Source organism: Lagenorhynchus albirostris, chromosome 3 (genome assembly GCF_949774975.1).
Source record: "Lagenorhynchus albirostris chromosome 3, mLagAlb1.1, whole genome shotgun sequence".
In the NCBI taxonomy this organism is placed as follows: domain Eukaryota; kingdom Metazoa; phylum Chordata; class Mammalia; order Artiodactyla; family Delphinidae; genus Lagenorhynchus; species Lagenorhynchus albirostris.
In genome coordinates, this window is record NC_083097.1 from 155,966,739 (window position 1) to 155,989,563 (window position 22,825).

General features: G+C 49.6%; 1 protein-coding gene across 1 annotated transcript in view; it reads left to right on the plus strand.

Annotated features, from left to right (window-relative positions):
- The window catches only part of OBSCN (obscurin, cytoskeletal calmodulin and titin-interacting RhoGEF), a 179,017-nt gene that overhangs the window by 129,280 nt on the left and 26,912 nt on the right, over positions 1 to 22,825 (plus strand). Inside the window, exons 61-67 of the mRNA XM_060144488.1 lie at positions 2,480 to 2,752; positions 3,563 to 3,838; positions 4,165 to 4,452; positions 4,585 to 4,860; positions 7,497 to 7,870; positions 8,380 to 9,238; positions 10,037 to 10,315. Coding sequence (XP_060000471.1) covers positions 2,480 to 2,752; positions 3,563 to 3,838; positions 4,165 to 4,452; positions 4,585 to 4,860; positions 7,497 to 7,870; positions 8,380 to 9,238; positions 10,037 to 10,315 — 2,625 coding nt within the window. The remainder of the gene's footprint in view (positions 1 to 2,479; positions 2,753 to 3,562; positions 3,839 to 4,164; positions 4,453 to 4,584; positions 4,861 to 7,496; positions 7,871 to 8,379; positions 9,239 to 10,036; positions 10,316 to 22,825) is intronic.

Sequence of the window (22,825 nt, forward strand, 5' to 3'; positions counted from 1 at the left end):
TACTTGTGAGGCCGCGGGCACCCGCGTGGTGGCCCTGCTGCAAGTGCAAGGTGAGGCCGTCTGGTGGGCAGCCCCAGGCCCAGCACAGCCATGGTGCTGCTCGCGTGGAGCCATAGTGGTGAAATGGCAGGCAGGGACAGCGTGCTAGAAAGGTGGGACCCCAGTAAGCATATCCTAGGCTCTGAGCCTACCCACCCAGACCCCTCCTCCTCCCCAGGCAGCCTGACAGGACAGCACAGCTAGAAAACACACGGGCAGAGGCTGCTTGAAGAATCTGTATCCAGCACAGCCTGTCGGGGAGGGGTGGAGGTAGAGGCAGGCAGGGAGGCAGCTTCCAGGCACGCAGGCGGGTGGGCAGGCCTGGGACCTGTGTGGCCATAGACGGGGCTGTGTCCTAGAGCAGAGGAGGGCCACTGGCTGAGCTCCACGAATACTGAGCTCAGACCCCAGCTCTGCCCCTTCCCGGGCTGGTCACTCAGAGGACGCCCTGAGCCCCACTTCCCTACCTGCAACACAGCCAGGACACCCTATGGGGGGCCAGGGAGGGGAGACAATGGGCTGCAGCTCTGCAGGGGCGGAGGTGCCATTTGGCTGAAGCCACTGTCTAGTGGGGAAAACCTGAAACGTTCCCAGTGGTGAGTGAGCTGGCAGCTGGCAGGCAGTGGTCAAGGGGCCATCCAAGCTGGGAAGAGCAGGTGGGACCTGGTCTGGGCCACTGGCCACCTGAGGTCGCTCACACCCCATTCACACACTAGTTCCATAACTTAAGTTTTTAAACACTATTTTTTTGGCCCCTGGGGGCACAGCAGTGAACAGACAAAACTCTCTCCCTTCAGGGGGTGACATTCCTGTGGGAGCTGAAGGAAAATGTGAGAAGAGCTGTGGGGAGGGGCTGCAGTGTGGACCTGGGCCTGAAGGAGGCAGCGGGGGTGGGGGCTTGTGGACATCTGGGGCAGAGCCTTCAGGCCTCAGGCAGGGAGTAGAGAACAAAATGCAGAGAAGCAGGAGATGTGGCAGGAGGGAGGCCTCAGGGGCTCACCACTGCTGCTTTAATATCTGGGCTTTTATAGAAATAAAGCAGCCTTGATCCTTGGATAGCAGCTAAGGTGGGTGAACTCCAGCGCTGATTGCAGGCCCAGCCTTCTCCCTGTCCCCGACCCATCTCATCGCGGCCGAGAGCTGCTGCAGCCCTGATGGGACTGGTCGCAGCCGTCCAAGCACAGTGGAGATGTGGGATGCACTCCTAGGTCCCCGTTGGTTCTGTCAGTTCTGACCTAGGGAGGAAAGGAGCCAGGGTTATGGGGGGGAGTCTGGTCTGTGATGTGAGCAGACCAGGGCCAGGAGGGTGGCAAGGAGAGGGATGTGGATGGGCCCCGTGGGTCCTCTGCTCTGAGATGCCCTCCCCTCTTAACTCCTCGGGGACCCCTGTCCAGAGTGGGCACCCCTGCCTGAGGGGTGTGTGGACTCTGTGGACGAGCTAGGAGGGAGCATCAGGGCTTTGTGCTGGTTCCATTCGGGGTGCATACCCCAGACAGCAGCTGGGGCTGTGGACCTGGAGCTTCGGCCAGGCTGCCACCCCCTCGGTGACCGCAGTGGCTCCTTGCTGTCGTGTGGGTCAAGGCCAGACCTCCCCAGCATCCTGTACAGCCTTGGGTGATGTGGTGCTCCTTTCCTGCCTGCCCTTACCCCTGCCTATCGCCCCCCACCTTGTTTTACATCCTTCACCCCACTGGCTTGGCTCCCTGCTACCCCCCTGCCACGAATCCCTTTTCAGTCCCGTCTTGGTGTCCCCTCCTATTTCTTCCCTTGCCTGGACACCTCCCCTACCCATCCTCAGAGATCCACCTCATTCAGGAAGCCCCCGTGGACTTTGAAGCCCACTGGATCACCTTGGGTCCAGGTGGCCTGTCATGGGAATTGACTCTTGGAGGTGGCAAGCCCTTGGGGACCAGGCATTGAGCTGGATCTGGGGCTTGGCGTGCCCAGGCCTGACATCATGGCTTCCATGAAAAATGCATAGCTGCTTATGACTGACCCCTGGGCTGTATGTACAAGAGAATTAGGTCAGGCTGAAAATTAGGGCAGAGGTCTGTCTGATCTGAGTGAGTGAGGGGAGAGCCCGACAGGTCTGCCAGCCTGGCTGGGGGAGGAAAGGAATGGAACACTTTTCCAGAGCCCCATGCTGCAGCAAAGCTGAGAGGCCTAAACCTCCGTCTGGGTTTGAGCCCGGCCGTGGCTGCCAGTGAACTTTCAGGCTGTGAACATTCGTGAGGCTTCTCACATGTGAGGTGGGGAGGACCCTCCTTCCCAGCCGCAGGGCTGGTGAGGGCATGGGGATGGGCAGGGCCTCGGGAAGACGCCCCCCACCTGGCTGCATTCTCTTAGGCCCTTTGTCCTGAGGGGGGCTCTTCCACGTGACTCTTGGGGGTGCTGGGCTGGAGAAACCCTGAGAACGCCCTGATCCACCTTCTTTCTGCAGCCAAGAACACTGTGGTGAGAGGCCTGGAAAACGTGGAGGCACCTGAAGGCGGTGAGGCGCTGTTCGAGTGCCTCCTGTCCCAGCCGGAGGTGGCCGCCCACACCTGGCTGCTGGATGATGAGCCGGTGCGCACCTCTGAGAACGCCGAGGTGGTTTACTTTGAGAACGGCCTGCGGCACCTGCTGCTGCTCAAAAACCTGCGGCCTCGAGACAGCTGCCGGGTGACCTTCCTGGCGGGGGACGTGGTGACATCTGCGTTCCTCACAGTCCGGGGTTAGAGTTGTGGGGTCGGGAGGGTGGGCTGGGTCCAAGGGCGGAGGGTGGTTCTCTGCGATCCCTCCCACTGATACCCCACTGCAAGAGTGTGGGAGGGTGGGGATGTAGGGGGGCGGTCAGTCGCTGAGACCCCTCCCATGGGATCACCCACTGCAGGGATGCTGGGGGTGGAGCTGGGACCACAGGCTGTGTGTGAGTCTCTCAGACCCATCCTACCAAATACCACACGCTGCAGGGGGCGGGGGTGGGTGGGCTAGGGCCACTGTGTGGGAACTTGGGACTCTTCCACCTCTCCCACCAGATACCGGATACCTCACTGCTTGGGTGCAGGGGGAGGGGCTGAGGCCAGGGATGCAGGAGGCATGAGCCTCTTGGAACCCTCCCACGAGCACGAGATATCACACTGTGGGGTGCGAGGGGAGTGGGATCCTAGGAGGGGGCATAGGTTACTGAGACCCCTCTCACTGGATATTTGGCTGTGGGTAGTAGGCCAGGGCTGGGGCAGCAGGGGGGCGTGGGTCTCAGAGACTCCTCCCACTGGGTACCCAGCTGCTTGGTCAGGGGTGGAGTGCGGGGTTGGAGGGGGAAGCTGGGGCCTCTGGGAAGGGCATCGATTTCTGAGACTTGCCTACAGGAGCACGGGGTGGTAACCTTGGGGACGTTGATCTCTGAGGCCACTCCCACCTGAGGCTGGTGCCCTTCTCTTCTCGGGGGCGACGGGAGGGGCTGGCATGGGTGTCTCCGAGCCCCGCCCCGCCACAGGCCACCCCTTGGCCCCTGAGCTCACACTGCCACCCCGCCCCGCAGGCTGGCGCTTGGAGGTCTTGGAGGCACCCCGGGACGCAGCCGTGCTGGCCGGGGGGCGGGCCAGCTTCAGCTGCACGCTCAGCGAGACAGTGCCGGTGGGTGAGGCGACCTGGTACATAAACGGAGCCTCGGTGCAGCCTGACGACGCAGACTGGACAGTCACCGCCGAAGGCAGCCACCACACCCTGCTGCTGCACCAGGCCCGGCTGCACCACGCCGGCGAGGTCACCTTCGCCGCCCGTGATGCCGTGGCCTCTGCGAGGCTCACTGTGCTGGGTGGGTGGCTTGGGTCTGCCTGCTGCAGCTCGGGTCCAGGGCTCTCGGGGAGACAGGTCGGGGGGCAGGAGGTTTCAGCTTCAGAGGCTGCTGGGGGCTCTCCGTGGCCCCCCACGCTCGGTGGCCTCTGGGCACACAGTCTTCCTGTGACTTAAACGCTCCATCCTCGCCCCTTCAGAAAGGCCGGGCTGTAGGGCACAGCTGCTCACAGGACTGTGAGGGGTGCACCATACTGTGCCCCACCCGCAGACCCCAGGGTGGGCGGGGCTGCGGGTGCTGACTGCCAGCCGCTGCACTGACCTTGTGCCTCCTGCCCGCCCCCGCAGGCCTCCCCGATCCCCCAGAGGACGCCGAGGTGGTGGGGCGCAGTGGCAGCTCCGTGACACTGTCTTGGGTGGCTCCCACGAATGACGGCGGAGGCGGTCTCTGTGGCTATCGGGTAGAGGTGAAGGCGGCGGCCACAGGAGAGTGGCAGCTGTGCCACGAGCTGGTGCCCGGGCCCGAGTGCCTGGTGGATGGCCTGGTCCCCGGGGAGACCTACCGCTTCCGTGTGGCCGCAGTGGGCGCGGCAGGCGCTGGGGAGCCTGTGTACCTGCCCCAGACAGTGAGGCTTGGTGAGTTGCTGCCTTGGTCCTGGTTTATAAGGGTGGGGGTCCAGCCTGGAGACCTCAAGGCCTCTCTAAGCTGGGGGTCCCTGCCCACGTCCTTACTGATGCACCCCTCCTGTTCCTGACTACTTCTCCCAGCAGAGCCCCAGGAGCCCACGCCTGCACCCCCTGCCCCTGAGAGCCGGCAGGTGGCAGCTGGGGAGGACTTGTGTCTGGAGTGTGAGGTGGCCGAGGCTGGTGAGGTCATCTGGCTGAAGGGAACAGAGCGCATCCAGCCCAGTGGGCGCTTCCAGCTTCTCAGCCGGGGTCGGCAGCAGACGCTGTTGATTCGGGACTTCTCAGCGGAGGACCAGGGCGAGTATCGCTGTGCCCCTGCACGGGACCCTGTCTCTGTGGCGGCTGCTGCCTTCCAGGGTATGTCTTCCAGGGCCCAGCGTGCCCAGTGGAGGGAGGAGCCCTGGGATGTGGAGTGGGCCAGCCCTTTTGCTCACTGGTTTTCTCGGGGAACTGCAGGAGGTCCTCCTGAGGACACTGCCTCACACCAAGAAAGACTGAGGCCCGGGGTGGGGAGATGCACAGATCCCTGTGGCTCAGCCTCCTGTCAGAACCCACATCATTGGCATCTGAGGTCACATCGCTCTCTGAGTGGGATCCTGGCCAATGCAGCCCTTGGTGCCCACTGCTGGTTCCTTAAAGCGTTGGATCCCTACACTCTGAGCCCCCTGCACTCTGAGCCCCCTGCACTCTGAGGCCCCTGCACTCTGAGGTCCCTGCACTCTGAGCTCCCCTGCACTCTGAGCCCCCTGCACTCTGAGCCCCCTGTACTCTGAGCCCCCTACACTCTGAGCTCCCCTGCACTCTGAGACCCCTGCACTCTGAGCCCCCTCCACTCAGAGCTCCCCTGCACTCTGAGCCCCCTGCACTCTGAGCCCCCTGCACTCTGAGCCCCCTACACTCTGAGCTCCCCTGCACTCTGAGCTCCCTGCACTCTGAGCCCCCTGCACTCTGAGCCCCCTACACTCTGAGCTCCCCTGCACTCTGAGCTCCCTGCACTCTGAGGCCCCTGCACTCTGAGCTCCCCTGCACTCTGAGCTCCCCTGCACTCTGAGCCCCCTGCACTCTGAGCCCCCTGCACTCTGAGCTCCCCTGCACTCTGAGCTCCCCTGCACTCTGAGCCCCCTGCACTCTGAGCCCCCTGCACTCTGAGCTCCCCTGCACTCTGAGCTCCCCTGCACTCTGAGCCCCCTGCACTCTGAGCCCCCTGCACTCTGAGCTCCCCTGCACTCTGAGCCCCCTACACTCTGAGCCCCCTGCACTCTGAGCCCCCTGCACTCTGAGCCCCCTGCACTCTGAGCCCCTTGCACTCTGAGCTCCCCTGCACTCAGAGCTTCCCTGCACTCTGAGCTCTCCTCCACTCTGAGGCCCCCTCCACTCTGAACCCCCTGCACTCTGAGCCCCCTCCACTCTGAGATCCCCCTGCCCTCTCAGCTCCCCTCCACTGTCAGCTCCCCTGCACTCTGAGCCCCCTGCACTGAGCCCCCTGCACTCTGAGCCCCCTGCACTCTGAGCTCCCCTGCACTCTGAGCTCCCCTGCACTCTGAGCTCCCTGCACTCTGAGCCCCCTACACTCTGAGCCCCCTGCACTCTGAGCCCCCTGCACTCTGAGCTCCCCTGCACTCTGAGCTCCCTGCACTCTGAGCCCCCTGCATTCTGAGCCCCCTACACTCTGAGATCCCCCTGCCCTCTCAGCTCCCCTCCACTGTCAGCTCCCCTGCACTCTGAGCCCCCTGCACTGAGCCCCCTGCACTCTGAGCCCCCTGCACTCTGAGCTCCCCTGCACTCTGAGCTCCCCTGCACTCTGAGCTCCCTGCACTCTGAGCCCCCTACACTCTGAGCCCCCTGCACTCTGAGCTCCCCTGCACTCTGAGCCCCCTACACTCTGAGCCCCCTACACTCTGAGCCCCCTACACTCTGAGCCCCCTGCACTCTGAGCCCCCTGCACTCTGAGCTCCCCCTGCCCTCTCAGCTCCCCTCCACTGTCAGCTCCCCTGCACTCTGAGCCCCCTGCACTGAGCCCCCTGCACTCTGAGCCCCCTGCACTCTGAGCTCCCCTGCACTCTGAGCTCCCTGCACTCTGAGCTCCCCTGCACTCTGAGCCCTCTGCACTCTGAGCTCCCAGCACTCTGAGCTCCCTGCACTCTGAGCTCCCCTGCACTCTGAGCTCCCCTCCACTCTGAGCCCCCTGCACTCTGAGCTCCCTCCACTCTGAGCCCCCTGCACTCTGAGCCCCCTGCACTCTGAGCCCCCTGCACTCTGAGCTCCCCTGCACTCTGAGCCCCCTACACTCTGAGCCCCCTACACTCTGAGCCCCCTACACTCTGAGCCCCCCTGCACTCTGAGCCCCCTACACTCTGAGCCCCCTATACTCTGAGCTCCCCTGCACTCTGAGTCCCCTGCACTCTGAGCCCCCTGCACTCTGAGCTCCCCCTGCCCTCTCAGCTCCCCTCCACTGTCAGCTCCCCTGCACTCTGAGCCCCCTGCACTGAGCCCCCTGCACTCTGAGCCCCCTGCACTCTGAGCTCCCCTGCACTCTGAGCTCCCTGCACTCTGAGCTCCCCTGCACTCTGAGCCCCCTGCACTCTGAGCTCCCAGCATTCTGAGCTCCCTGCACTCTGAGATCCCCTGCACTCTGAGCTCCCCTCCACTCTGAGCCCCCTGCACTCTGAGCCCCCTACACTCTCAGCTCCCCTCCACTGTCAGCTCCCCTCCACTCTGAGCCCCCTACACCTGCACTGACCCTGGCCTGGTGTTCCCTGTGGTCATCCCCTCCTGTGCAGGAGGAAGACTGAGGTCTGGGTTGATCAGGGGATGCTGAGGCCTAGAGAGGGCCATTCAGAGCCTCGAAAACCTTGTACGCAGGGTGCATCAGAACTCTTGGGGGCCCAGGCAGGCAGCAGAGGCCTATAAGGGGAACCGTGGTCAGTAGCTAAGGCCGGCCTGGGGTTATGGCTCTGTCCCTGCCTGACTGACCCGTTTCCTGCCCTCCTCAGTGGTGCTGACCCCAGAATCTGGAGATGAGGTCCCCACACAGCCCAGCCTGCCCCCTGAGGCGGCCCAGGAAGGCGACCTGCATCTCCTGTGGGAGGCCCTGGCCCGGAAGCGCCGCATGAGCCGAGAGCCTACGCTGGACTCCATCAGCGAGCTGCCCGAGGAGGACGGACGCCCGCAGCGCCTGCGGCAGGAGGTAGAGCAGGAGGCTCCCGACCTCTCTGAGGACTCTTCCACGGCTGACGAGCTGGCACGCACCGGCGAGGCTGACCTCTCACACACCAGCTCTGACGACGAGTCCCGTGCGGGCACTCCTTCCCTGGTGACCTACCTCAAGAAGGCTGGGAGGGCCAGTGCCTCACCACTGGCCAGCAAGGTGAGTCTCCAGCTTGACCTACAAGGAGAGGCCTGGGTCTCTTAGATCTTTGCCACTCTGTCATTCATCTCTCCGCTCTTGTCTGTCGGTCCATCCACCATCCGTTTATCCTTTCTTCCATCCACCCACCATCTGCCCATCTGTTGGTCATTCATCTACCCATCCAGCGACCATCCACCTACCCATCCATCCACCTGGCTGTTAAAACTTCTTTTCTGAAGAGCTGGAACCTATCTCTCCTTGGTATTTCTCACAACTCTGTCCTGCTCTGGGGAAAGCAGTTTTAGGGAGGGTGGGCTTGCTTTTTGGAAGCAACAGAAGCCATCAGGCATTTGGCCTCAGTGAAGGTAGTGCAGTTGACAGCAGGGAGCAGGCAGCAGGCATGCAGGAGCAAGGCGTGGAGCTGGGGCAGGAGACCTGGGCTCTGCTTCCCCCTGCCCTGTGTGTGTCCCTACACGATCCTTTCCCTGTCCCGGGCCTCAGGTGCCCCACCTTATCTGTGCACACAGGTTGAGGCCCCAGCCGCCCCTTCTGGGAAGCCACAAAAGCAGCAGGAGAAGCCAGCTTCAGTACCCCCACCACCAGGAGACCTGAGCGTTGGGGACTTGGGTGACCTATCCGTGGACAAGGCAGCAGTGAAGATCCAGGCTGCTTTCAAGGGTTATAAGGTCCGGAAGGAGATACAGCAGCAGGAGGGGCCTGTGTTCTGCCACACGTTTGGGGACACCGTGGCACAGGTGGGAGATGTCCTGCGTCTGGAGTGTGTAGTGTCCAGCAAGACAGATGTGCATGCCCACTGGCTGAAGGACGGTGTGCAGCTGACTGATGGCCGGCACCACCACATTGACCAGCTTGGGGATGGCACCTGCTCTCTGCTGGTCACTAGCCTGGGCCGGGCCGACGCTGGCCACTACACCTGTCAGGTGAGCAACAAGTTTGGCCGTGTGGCCCACAGTGCCTGTGTGGTGGTCAGTGGGATGGAGAGTGAGACCGAGAGTTCCTCCGGGAGTGAGCTGGATGACAACTTCCGCCGGGCCGCCCGGCGGCTGCACCGCCTGTTCCGCACCAAGGGCCCAGCAGAGGTTTCAGACAAGGAGATCTTCAGCACTGACAAGGGCAAGGCAGAGCCCGAGGAGCCTGGGGACTGGCAGACATACCGCGAAGATGAACAGTCCATCTGCATCCGCTTCGAGACGCTTGCCGAGGCCCGCCGGGCAGCCACCTGCTTCCGGGACATGTTTGGCACGCTGGACAACAGAGTGGACATCAGCCTGTCAGAGCAGGGGCTGCATGGGGTGGAGATGCGCATTGGCAAGGGGGCCCCTACCCCTGCAGCGCCTCCGGAGCCAGTACTGGCCGCAGAGGCAGGTGAGTCTGCAAGCTGCCTGGGTCAGGGGTGGGGGGAAAGGAAGAGCGAAAGCAGCAGCGGTGACCAGGGTCAGCTGAAAACTCAAGGAGGTTTAGCTCAAGGGGCTTTAGCTTCTGGCTGTTCGCACATGCAGCCCACTGAGCTGGGAGGAGCCCTGACTTTGGGGTTAGACAGAGCTCAACTGAAGTCCCCGCTCTGCCTGCTACTGATTAGCCTCTCGGAGCCTCAGAGTTCCGTTCTGTGAAATGGATTCGGGAATCCTGACACCCTAGAGTTTAGGGTTATTTTTTCCCCCATGAGGGTTTCAGATATAATCTGTACAAAAGGCGGGGTTCCACATAGTCCAGCAGGAACCCCATTTCCCACTCCAGCAACTAAAGTTAATTAAAAAGTCATTTCACTGTTTACTTGCATCTCCCTAGGAACAGCAAAGGGAGTATCATTAAAAACCCACAGCATCATTCCTCCTCTTTAATTCTGAGCTACTAGCGTGCTTCCAATCCCAGACAACCAGCCTTGGTCTTCCCTTTACTTCCCCTTCTTCCCCATTTCCTGTCTGCTATCTCTCTGGCCTCATGGTAGCTTGGGAACCAGGCTAATGAAGAGAGGATTCTTCTAGAGCATGGGGCGGAGGGAAGAGCTCAGTTGGCAGAGACAGAATTCTGTTTAGCCGCCCATTCTGTGAGCGCTCATGTGAATGGGTGCTGTGCAGATCACGCACATTGAACCGCTGGCAGCTGGGGCAACTTGGGGGAGCCTGAGGCTAATGTGTCGTATGCCCTGCCCGTCCCTCCCAGCCCCGGTGTTCCTGACTGAGCTCCAGAATCAGGAGGTGCTGGATGGGTACCCCGTGAGCTTTGACTGTGTGGTGACAGGCCAGCCCGTGCCCAGTGTGCGCTGGTTCAAGGACGGGAGGGTGCTGGAGGAGAATGACCACTACATGATCAGTGAGGACCAGCAGGGCGGCCACCAGCTCATCATCACAGCTGTGGTGCCAGCAGACATGGGTGTCTACCGCTGCCTGGCTGAGAACAGCGTGGGTGTGTCCTCTACCAAAGCGGAGCTCCGTGTGGACCGTGAGTGCTCGCTCGGGTTTGATGGGTCAGGGTGGGATCCTGGCTGGGAGAGGCAGTGCTGGAGGCCATTGGCCTCAGGCCAGGCAGGATTTGGGGCTGGAATGTCTGTGGAGGATGGAGTGTTCTCTTGGAGCCCCCTTGAGAGGTGGCTGGGCTGGGGAGGAACCTGGAAAGGTTTGGAGGTACCCCATGGGCACAGTGGGTGGTTAACGGCACTGTGGCACAATAAGAAATATATATTTGGTCTTTGTCCCTGATTCCTGGCGGGCCCTAGACAGCTTCAGTACAAATATATCCATCTGATTTTTGACAGAAATGCAAAAGCAATTAAATGGAGTAAGGATAGAATTTCAGATTCAAGGATGGAATTTCAAATGATGCTGGAGTAATTTGAACACTCGTAGTCAAAAATATGAACTTTGACCTTATGTGAAAATTAGCTCAAAATGGATTAAATACTTAAGTGTAAAATATGAAGCTATAAAACTTTTAGAAAAAAGTAGGAGGAGATCCTCAGGACCTAGGGCTAGGAAAAGACTGCTTAGACTTGACCCATAAAAGGAAAAATTGGTAAACTGGACCTCCTCAGAGTTCAAACCTTTTGCTTTGAGAAAGACCAGGTGTTGAGGATGAAAAGCTATAGGTTGGGAGAAAATACCTGCAAATCACATATCTTATAAAGGACTAAAAAATATGTAAAGGAAAGCTCAAAATTAAACAATAAAATTTTTTTAAAAATCCACTTAGAATAGGAGCAAAAGACCTTTCCATACATTTCAAGGTAGAGGACATACAGAAGGCAAATAAGCACACGGAAGATGTGCCTGTTTTTATTTCCATTTCCCTGATGGGATCTCCCGTGCATTGCTGGTGAGAGTGTAAAGTGGTGCAGCCACTCTGAAAAACAGTTTGCAGTTGCTCACAAAACTATGTAGCTACTGTATGATCTAACAATTGCCTTTTTTGGTATTTATCCCAGAGAAATAAAAACTCAAATTCATAATAAAACCTGTGCCCAAATACTCGTAGCAACTTTATTCCCAATAGCCAAAAACTGGTAATGACCCAACTGTCAAACTGTGGTATGGCTATTCTATGGAATACTACTTGGCAAGGAAAAGGAACAAATTATTAACATGTGCAACAATTATGATAAAATTTCATTTTATTGCATAAAGTTAAACAAACACACATATACTCAGTGGACTTCATGTGAAACTTGTGAAATCTGAACAAGATCGAGGGATCATAGCAATGTCACCTTTTATAGCTATGAGACAAGTTAACATCGCTGGAAACTGGGTGAAGAGTAAATGGGATCTCTGTATTATCTCTTAGAACAGCATGAGAATCTATAATTCTGTCAACAAAAAGGAAAATAAAACTATTAAATATAACAAGTCTAGTATCTTAAATAAGACGAGATTTTCCATAATTACCTAAGTAGTTCCATTTCCAAGCTCTTTATTTTGCTATGTAGGTCTAGATTTCTATCTCGTAACACTTTCTTTCTGCCTGAAGGACATCTTTTAGCAATTTCTGTAGTGTGGGTATATCTGAAAAATGTCTTTATTTTGCTTTTCTTGAGGATATTTTTGCTAGGACAATTTTTTCTTTCCATACTTTAAAGATGTTTCTCCACCATCTATTAGCTTGCATTCTTTCCAATGAGAAATATGATGTCGTTCTTATCTTTGTTTCTCTGTACATAACTTATCTTTTCTATTGGGATTTAAAAGTTTTTAGATATTTGCACACCATAACATTCACCATTTAAAAATGTATAGTTCCGTGGTTTTTAATATATTCACAAGGTTATGCTACCATCTAACTCCGGAACATTTTCATCATCCCAGAAAGAAACCCCATACCTATTGATGGTCACTCCCCATTCCCCCTCCCCCAGCCCCTGGCAACCACTAATCTGTTTTCTGTCTGTGTGGGTTTGCCTATTCTGAATTTTCCATGTAAATGGAATTATACAATATGTGACTTTTTTATGTCTGGTTTTTTTTTTTTTTTTTTTTTTTTTTTTGTGGTACGCGGGCCTCTCACTGTTGCGGCCTCTCCCGTTGCGGAGCACAGGCTCCGGACACGCAGGCTCAGTGGCCATGGCTCATGGGCCTAGCTGCTCCGCGGCATGTGGGATCTTCCCGGACCTGGGCACGAACCCGTGTCCCCTGCATCGGCAGGCGGACTCTCAACCACTGCGCCACCAGGGAAGCCCTACTGAGCTTGTTTCCAACGTCTATCCATGTAATAAATATCAGTGCTCCATTCCTTTTTATGGCTGAAAAATATTTCACTGTATATGGAAGATTTATCCATTCATTGGATGATGTTTATCCATTGGTTTATGGCTACTGTGAATAATGCTGCTATGAACATTCATGTGCAAGTTTTTGTGTGGACATACGTTTTCATTTCTCTTGGATCTATACCTAGGAGTGGAATTGCTGGGTCAGGTGGTAAACTCTATGTTTAACTTTTAGAAGAACTGACAAACTCTTTTACACAGAGGCTGCACCATTTTACATTTCTGCCAGCAGTGTACAAAGGTTCCAATTTCCCTACATCTTTGCCAGCACTTGTTTTTGTTCATCTTTTCAATTATAGCCATCCTAATGGATGTGAAGTGGTATCTCATTGTGGTTTTGATTTGCGTTTCCCTACTGACTAATGATATTGAGCATCTTTTCATGTGCTTATTGGCCATTTGTGTATCTTTTATTGGAGAAATCCTTTGTCCATTTTAAAATTAGATTCTTTGTTTTTTAAATTTTGAGTTGTAAGAGTTTTTTGTATATTCTGGGTACTATCGATAGATCCTTATCAGGTATATGATTTTCTTTTTCTTTTTCTTTTTTTGTAATAGATCTTTATTGGAGTAGAGTTGCTTCACAATACTGTGTTAGTTTATGATTTACTACAAAGTGAATCAGCCACATGCATACATATATCCCCATAACCCCTCCCTCTTGAGTCTCCCTCCCACCCTCCCTATCCCACCTCTCTAGGTCATTGCAAAGCACCGAGCTGATCTCCCAGCAGCTATGCTGCTGCTTCCCACTAGCTATCTATTTTACATTCGGTAGTGTACATATGTCGATGCTACTCTCACTTTGCCCCAGCTTCCCGTGCCCCACTCCGTGTCCTCAAGTCCATTCTCTATGTCTACATCTTTATTCCTGTCCTGCCACTAGGTTCATCAGTACCATTATTTTCTTTTTTAGATTCCATATATGTGTTAGCATACGGTATTTGTTTTTCTCTCTCTGACTTACTTCACTCTGTAAGACAGACTCTAGGTCCATCCACCTCACTGCAAATAATTCAATTTCGTTTCTTTTTATGGCTGAGTAATATTCCATTGTATATATGTGCCACATCTTCTTTATCCATTCATCTGTCGATGGGCATTTAGGTTGTTTCCATGTCCTGGCTATTGTAAATAGTGCTGCAATGAACATTGGGGTGCATGTGTCTTTTTGAATTATGGTTTTGTCAGGGTATATGCCCAGTAGTGGGATTGCTGGGTCATACAGTAGCTCTATTTTTAGTTTTTTAAGGAACCTCCCTACTGTTCTCCATAGTGGCTGTACCAATCTACATTCCCACCAACAGTGCAGGAGGGTTCCTTTTTCACCACACCCTTTCCAGCATTTATTGTTTCTAGACTTTTTGGTAATGGCCATTCTGACTGGTGTGAGGTGATACCTCATTGTATTTTTGATTTGCATTTCTCTAATAATTAGTGATGTTGAGCATCTTTTCATGTGCCTCTTGGCCATCTGTATGTCTTCTTTGGTGAAATGTCTATTTAAGTCTTCCACCCATTTTTTAATTGAATTATTTGGTTTTTTGATATTGAGCTCCATGAGCTGTTTGTATATTTTGGAGATTAATCCTTTGTCCATTGTTTCATTTGCAAATACTTTCTCCCATTCTGAGGGTTGTCTTCTCATCTTGTTTATGGTTTCCTTTGCTGTGCAAAAGCTTTTAAGTTTAATTAGGTCCCATTTGTTTATTTTTGTTTTTATTTCCATTACTCTAGGTGGGTCAAAAAAGATCTTGCTGTGGTTTATGTCAGAGAGTGTTTTCCCTATGTTTTCCTCTAAGAGTTTTATAGTGTCTGGTCTTACATTTAGGTCTTTAATCCATTTTGAGTTTATTTTTGTGTATGGTGTTAGGGAGTGTTCTAATTTCATTCTTTTACATGTAGCTGTCCAGTTTTCCCAGCACCACTTATTGAAGAGGCTGTCTTTTCTCATTGTATGTTCTTGCCTCCTTTATCGTAAATTAGGTGATCATATGTGCGTGGGTTTATCTCTGGGCTTTCTCTCCTGTACCATTGATCTATATTTCGGTTTTTGTGCCAGTACGATACTGCCTTGATTACTGTAGCTTTGTGGTATAGTTTGAAGTCAGGGACCCTGATTCCTCCAGCTCTGTTTTTCTTTCTCAAGATTGCTTTGGCTATTCGGGATCTTTTGTGTTTCCATACGAATTGTAAAATTTTTTGTTCTTATTCTATGAAGAATGCTATTGGTAGGTAGTTTGATAGGGATTGCATTGAATCTGTAGATTGCTTTGGGTAGTATTTTGACAATAGTGACAAATTTTGACAATATTGATTCTTCCAATCCAAGAACATGGTATATTTCTCCACCTGTTTATGTCATCTTTGATTTCTTTCATCAGTGTTTTATAGTTTTCTGAGAACAAGTCTTTTTCCTCCTTAGGTAGGTTTATTCCTAGGTATTTTATTCTTTTTGTTGTGATGGTAAGTGGGATTGTTTCCTTAATTTCTCTTTCTGATTTTTTGTTGTTATTGTATAGGAGTGCCAGAGATTTCTGTGCATTAATTTTGTATCCTGCTACTTTACCAAATTTATTGATTAGTTCTAGTAGTTTTCTGGTGGCAGCTTTAGGATTCTCTATGTATAATATCATGCCATCTGCAGTGACAATTTTACTTTTTCTTTTCCAATTTGTATTCCTTTTATTTCTTTTTCTTCTCTGATTGCTGTGGCTAGGACTTCCAAAACTATGTTGAATATGAGTGGCGAGAGTGGACATCCTTGTCTTGTTCCTGATCTTAGTGGAAATGCTTTCAGTTTTTCACCATTGAGTATAATGTTTGCTGTGGGTTTGTCTTATATGGCCTTTATTATGTTGAAGTAGGTTCCCTCTATGCCCATTTTCTGGAGAGTTTTTATTATAAATAGGTGTGGGATTTTGTCAAAAGCTTTTTCTGCATCTATTGAGATGATCATATGGTATTTATTCCTTAATTTGTTAATATGGTGTATCACATTGATTTGCGTATATTGAAGAATCCTTGAATTCCTGGGATATATCCCACTTGATAATGGTGTATGATCCTTTTAATATGTTGTTGGATGCTGTTTGCTAGTATTTTTTCAGGATTTTTGCATCTATGTTCATCAGTGATACTGGTCTATAATTTTCTTTTTTTGTGATATCTTTTTCTGGTTTTGGTATCAGGGTGATGGTGGCTTTGTACAATGAATTTGGGAGTGTTCCTCCTTCTGCATTTTTTTGGAAGAGTTTGAGAAGGATCAGTGTTAGCTCCTCTCTAAATGTATGATAGAATTCACCTGTGAAGCCATCTGGTCCTGGGCTTTTGTTTGTCGGAAGATTTTTAATCACAGTTTCAATTTCATTACTTGTGATAGGTCTGTTTATATTTTCTAATTCTTCCTGGTTCAGTCATGGAAAATTGTACCTTTCCAAGAATTTGTCCATTTCTTCTTGGTTGTCCATTTTATTGGCATATAGTTGTTTGTAATAGTCTCCTATAATCCTTTGTATTTCTGCGGTGTCAGTTGTGATTTCTCTTTTTTCATTTCTAATTTTATTGATTTGTGTCCTCTCCCTTTTTTTCTTGATGAGTCTGGCTAAGGGTTTATCAATTTTGTTTATCTTCTCAAAGAACCAGCTTTTAGTTTTATTGATCTTTGCTATTGTTTTCTTCATTTCTATTTCACTTATTTCTGCTCTGATCTTTGTGATTTCTTTCCTTCTACTGACTTTGGGTTTTCTTTGTTCTTCCTTCTCTAGTTGCTTTAGGTTAGGGTTAGATTGTTTATTCGAGATTTTTCTTGTTTCTTGAGGTGAGATTGAATTGCCATAAACTTCCCTCTTAGAACTGCTTTTGCTGTGTCCCATAGGTTTTGGGTGGTTGTATTTGTGTTGCCATTTGTTTCTATGTATTTTTTAATTTCTTCTTTGATTTCTTCAGTGATCTCTTGGTTATTTAGTAGTGCACTGTTTAGCCTCCATGTATTTGTGGTTTTTACAATTTTTTCCTGTAATTGATTTTCAATCTCATAGCGTTGTGGTCAGAAAAGATGCTTGATATGATTTCAATTTTCTTAAATTTTCCAAGGCTTGATTTGTGACCCAAGATGTGATCTATCCTGGAGAATGTTCCATGTGCCCTTGAGAAGAAAGTGTGTTCTGCAACTTTTGGGTAGAATGTTCTATAAATATCAATTAAATCTATCTGGTCTGCTGTGTCAGTTAAAGCTTGTGTTTCCTTATTTATTTTCTGTTTGGATGATCTGTCCATTGGTGTAAGTGAGGTGTTAAAGTCCCCTACTAAAACTGTGTTACTGTCGATTTCCCCTTTCATGGTTGTTAGTATTTGCCTTACGTATGGAGGTGCTCCTATGTTGGGTGCATAAACATTTACAATTGTTATATCATCTTCTTGGATTGATCCCTTGATCATTATGTAGTGTCCTTCCTTATCTCTTATAACAGTCTTTATTTTAAAGTCTATTTTATCTGATATGAGTATTGCTACTCCAGTTTTCTTTTGATTTACATTTGCATGGAATATCTATTTTGATCCCTTCACTTTCAGTCTGTATGTGTCCCTAGGTCTGAAGTGGGTCTCTTATAGACAGCATATATATGGGTCTTGTTTTTGTATCTGTTCAGCCAGTCTGTGTCTTTTGGTTGGGGCATATAATCCATTTACATTCAAGGTTATTATCCATATGTATGTTCCTATTACCATTTTCTTAGTTGTTTTGGGTTTGTTTTTGTGGGTCTTTTTCTTCTCTTGTGTTTCCTGCCTAGAGAAGTTTCTTTAGCTTTTGTTGTAAAGCTGATTTGGTGGTGCTGAATTCTTTTAGCTTTTGCTTGTCTGAAAAGCTTTTGATTTCTCTGTTGAATCTGAATGAGATCCTTGATGGGTAGAGTAATCTTGGTTGTAGGTTTTTCTCTTTCATCACTTTAAGTATATCCTGCCACTGCCTTCTGGCCTGTAGGGTTTCTGCTGAAAAATCTGCTGTTAACCTTATGGGGATTCCTTTGTATGTTATTTTTTGTTTTTCCCTTTTAATATTTTTTCTTTGAATTTAATTTTTAGTTTGATTAATATATGTCTTGGTGTGTTTCTCCTAGAGTTTATCCTGTATGGGACTCTCTGTGCTTCCTGGACTTGGGTGACTATTTCCTTTCCCATGTTAGGGTAGTTTTCCACTATAATCTCTTCAAATATTTTCTCAGACTCCTTCTTTTTCTCTTCTTCTTCTGGGACCCCTATAATGCGAATGTTGGTGTGTTTAGTGTTGTCCCAGAGATCTCTGAGATTGTCTTCAATTCTTTTCATTCTTTTTTCTTTATTCTGCTCCTCGACAGTTATTTCCACCATTCTGTCATCCAGCTCACTTATTCGTTCTTCTGCCTCAGTTATTCTGTTATTGATTGCTTCTAGTGTATTTCTCATTTCAGTTATTTTGTTGTTCATCTGTTTGTTTGTTCTTTAGTTCTTGTAGATCTTTGTTAAACATTTCTTGTATTTTCTCAATCCGTGGCTCCATTCTATTTCCAAGATCCTGGATCATCTTTACTATCATTACTCTGAATTCTTTTTCAGGTAGATTCCCTATTTCCTCTTCATTTATTTGGTCTTGGAGGTTTTTACCTTGCCCCTTCATCCATGACATATTTTTCTTGCTATCTCTTTTTTTTTTTTTTTTTATGAGTGGGATTGTGTTCCTGTCTTACTGGTTTTTTGGCCTCAGGCTTCCAACACTGAAGTCTGTAGGCTGTTGGGTAGAGCTGGGTCTTGTTGCTGAGAGGAGGACCTCCGGGAGACCTCACTCTGATACATATTTCCTGGGGTCTGAGTTCCTCTGTTAGTCCAGTGGTTCGGACTCAGACCTCCCACCACAGGAGCTTCAGCCCAACCCCCATCTTGTGAATCCAAGATCCCGCAAGCCACACAGGACAGCAAAAAAAAAAAAAAAAAAAAAAAAAAGAACAATAATAAAGTAAAAAATAAAATTAGATTAGGAAACTAACAGATATGTTAGAAAAAATATAAAAATAAAAATATAGATGAAACAATAACTGGAAGGTAAAACAGAATCACAGTAGTAAAAAAGAGGAGGAGAAAAAATAAAAGGTGGAAAAGGCCTTGGCTATGGAGGGCAGGGCCTAAGCAGGGTCGAGGTTTAGGCAGTGGGTGGGGCCTATGTCTAGGACCCAGAAGGCTGGAATAGGCCCTGGGGGTTGTGGGGTATGGGGCTTAGGTTCAACAGAACAGAAGGGGCCCAGGCATGTCTCCCACCTCTGGTCTCAGAGGGTGGGGGATCCCACCTTGGAGCCCAGCAGGCTTCCTTGGTTTGAGTGGGTGGGGCAAATGCCCTCTGCTCCTTTCCTGCTCCTCTAGTCCCAGAGGGCCCCTCCCACCTTCCTCTCCTGATCTCCCAGGCCTCCCTCCTACATCCCCAGGACCAACCTGGCCTGGAGGGGACCTCTGAGGGCGTAGGACCTGGCCCGAGAGCTGGGCAGACTTCCCCAGCCGATTGGGCAGGGGAAACGCCGGGCCCGCTCCCCTCTGATCCAAGCCCCCACGGGTCCCTTCAGGCATGGGAACCCCTCCCTCCCCTCTCAGCCACCCCTCACGGGCACTGGCCCTGTCCAGCCTCCACTTCTCCTCCCCCTCAGTCCCCTCATGTCCTGCCAGTTTGCTTGGGGGTTCTTCCTGTCTCCTTGGGCATCGGGGTCCCCCACCAGCATCCAGCACGTGCCCTAGTTTTCTCAGATATATGATTTTCAAATCTTTTCTCCCATTCTGTGGGTTGTCTTGTCACTTTCTTGATTGTTCTTTGATGCACAAAAGTTTTAAATTTTGATGGAGTATAGTTTATCTACTTTTTCTTTGGTTTCTTGTGCTTTACTTGTCACGTCTAAGAAACCACTGTCTAATCCAAAGTTATAAAGATTTACACTTATGCTTTCTTCTCTCATATTTAGTTAGGTCTTTGGTACATTTTGAGTTCATATTTGTACATGGTATGAGGTAAGGGCCCCAATTCATTTTTTTCCTGTGGAAATCCAGTTGTCCCGCCACTATTTGTTGAAAAGACTATTTTCCCTCATAAAATTGTCTTGGAACTCTTGTCAGAAACGAATTTCTATTAAATGTGTAGGTTTATTTCTGACTCGCAATTCTATTCCATTCATCCAGATGTCTGTCATTATGCCATTACCACACTGTTTTGAATATTGTAGCCGTGTATAATACTGTTTTGAAATTTTTAACTGTGAGTCTGCCAACTTGGTTCTTCTTCAAGATTTTTTGACCATCCTGAGTCTCTTGCATTTTCTTATGAATTTTAGGATCAGCTTGTCAATTTCTGCAACCATGATCTCTGGATACTTTTTAAGATTTTTTTTTGTCATTGGTTTTGAGTAATTTGATTATAGTCTTTGGTGCAATTGTCTTTATTTATGTTCCTTGTGCAGTTAATTGAGCTTCTTGGATTTTGGGTTAATAGTTTTCATTAAGTTTGAAATTTGGGGGAGGCATTATTTCTTCAAATATTTTTTCTTTCCCCCTTCATTTGGGAGCTTAAGTTACAAATCATCGAGCCACTTGAAGTTGTACTATAGCTTACTAATAATCCTTTTCCATTTTTATTAATAAAATTCTTCTTTCTCTATGCATTTCATTTTTCATAGTTTCTATTGCTATGCTTTTATGGTCACTGTTCTTTTGTAGTATCTAATCTGCTATCAATCCCATCCATTGTATTGTTTATCTCTAGAAGTTCTACTTGAGTCTTTTTTATATGTTCTATATCTCATCTTAACTTTTCAAACACATGGAATACAGTTCTAATACCTGTGCTCATGTCCTTATCTCCCAGTTCTAATATCTGTGTCAAATCTGACTTGGTTTTGACAATTGATTATTCTACACATCATAGGTTGTGTGTTTCCTGCCTCCTTGCATGTCGGACAGTCTGGGCTGAATGCCTGATAGTGTGAATTTAACCCTGTTGGGAGCTGGATATTTTGGTTTCTGCAGGTCTTCTTGAGCAACACAGCGTGTTACTTGGAAGCAGCTCGATCCTTTTGGGTCTGGCTTGTGTGATTTGTTATGTGGGGCCAAGGCAGTGCTCAGTCCAAAGCTGATCATCTTCGTCTGCTGAAGTGAGAGTGTTCCTGAGTACTCAACCTGATGCCCTGTGCATTAAGAAAGTTTCTAATCTGACTGCAAACAGACATTATTCCAGCCCTTGTGCTCCTCTGGTGCTACTTCCTCTAGTCCTTTCAGATGGCTCTTTCCTGTGTGCATGTGCCAGTCAGTGCTCTGTGGCATCCTCGAGGGAGGGGGCCCTCTCTCTGTGCAGCTTTCTCTTCTCTGGTTTTCTGTTCCATGGGCACAGGCTGCCTTTGTCTCTCAGGACATCAGCTCTGTCTCCTCAACTCAGGGTCTGCCTGGCTCTGCCTCAGTTTCCTTTTCCCGTAAACTTAAGTCAGGAAGCTGGGGCAATTATAGGGCTCACCATTGTTTCCTATCTCTAATACATCACTGTCCTTCATTCATCTTAACCATTCTGATGATTCTGTACCCAATTCCAATGTGTGGGTTTTTTTCTTTCCCACAAAAAGAAATTCTCTGAGACACCAGCCAAGTGTCCTACAGTTCAACTCAATTCTGACACCGTCCACCTGGAAATAGCATCAGATCCCATAGGTTAAGGGCTCAGTCCCACAAGGCTGCCTCCCCCACCACTTCAGATATCAACTGCAAGTCCAGGTTGTCACCTGTGCTTCTGGCCTACATGCTATAAATTAGAGGTTCCAATGACCCCCTTCCTTGGGTTTTAATAATTTGCTAAAGTGGCTCACAGAACTCAGAGAAACATTTCACTTACTAGATCAGTGCTTTATTATAAAAGGGTAAAACTCAGGAGCAGCCAGGTGGAAGAGACGTATAGGCAAGGCGCGTGGGAAGGGGCAGGGCCAAGCATGCCACTTTCCCCCAGTGTCCATGTGTTTACCAGCCGGGAAGCTCTCTGAACCCTATCCTTTTGGGTTTTTATGGAGACGTCATTACACAGGCACAACTGATTAAATCATTGACCACTGGTGATTAGAAAAAAATATTTTATTGGAGTATAGTTGCTTTACAGTGTTGTGTTAGTTTCTGCTGTACAGCAAAGTGAATCAGCTATACATATACACATATCCCCTCTTTTTTGGGTTTCCTTCCCATTTAGGTCACCGCAGAGCATTGAGTAGAGTTCCCTGTGCTGTGCAGTAGGTTCTCCTTAGTTATCTATTTTACATATAGTATCAGTAGTGTGTATATGTCAATCCCAATCTCCCAATTCATCCCACCCTCCCTTTCCCCCTTGGTATCCATAGGTTTGCTCTCTACGTCTGTGTCTCTATTTTGGCTTTGTAAATAAGATCATCTATACAGTTTTTTCAGATTCCACATATATGCGTTATATATGATATTTGTTTTTCTCTTTCTGGCTTACTTCACTCTGTATGACAGTCTCTAGGTCCATCCACGTCTCTACAAATGACTCAATTTCGTTCCTGTTTATGGCCGAGTAATATTCCATTGTATATATGTACCACATCTTCTTTATCCACTCCTCTGTTCATGGACATTTAGGTTGTCTCCATGTCCTGGCTATTGTAAATAGTGCTGCAATGAACATTGGGGTGCATGTGTCTTTTTGAATTATGGTTTTCTCAGGGTATATGCCCAGTAGTGGGATTGCTGGGTCACATGATAGTTCTATTTTTAGTTTTTTAAGGAACCTCCATACTGTTCTCCATAGTGGCTGTATCAATTTACATTCCCACCAAAAGTGTAGGAGGGTTCCCTTTTCTCCACACCCTCTCCAGCATTTATTGTTTGTGGATTTTGTGATGCAGGCCATTCTGACAGGTATGAGGTGAAAACTACCTCATTGTAGTTTTGATTTGCATTTCTCAATGATTAGTGATGTTGAGCATCTATTCATGTGCCTCTTGGCCATCTGTATGTCTTCTTTGGTGAAATGTCTATTTAGGTCTTCTGCCCATTTTTTGATTGGGTTGTTTGTTTTTTTGATATTGAGCTGCATGAGCTGTTTGTATATTTGGGGGATTAATCCTTTGTCAGTTGCTTCGTTTGCAAATATTTTCTCCCTTTCTGAGTGTTGTCTTTTCGTCTTGTTT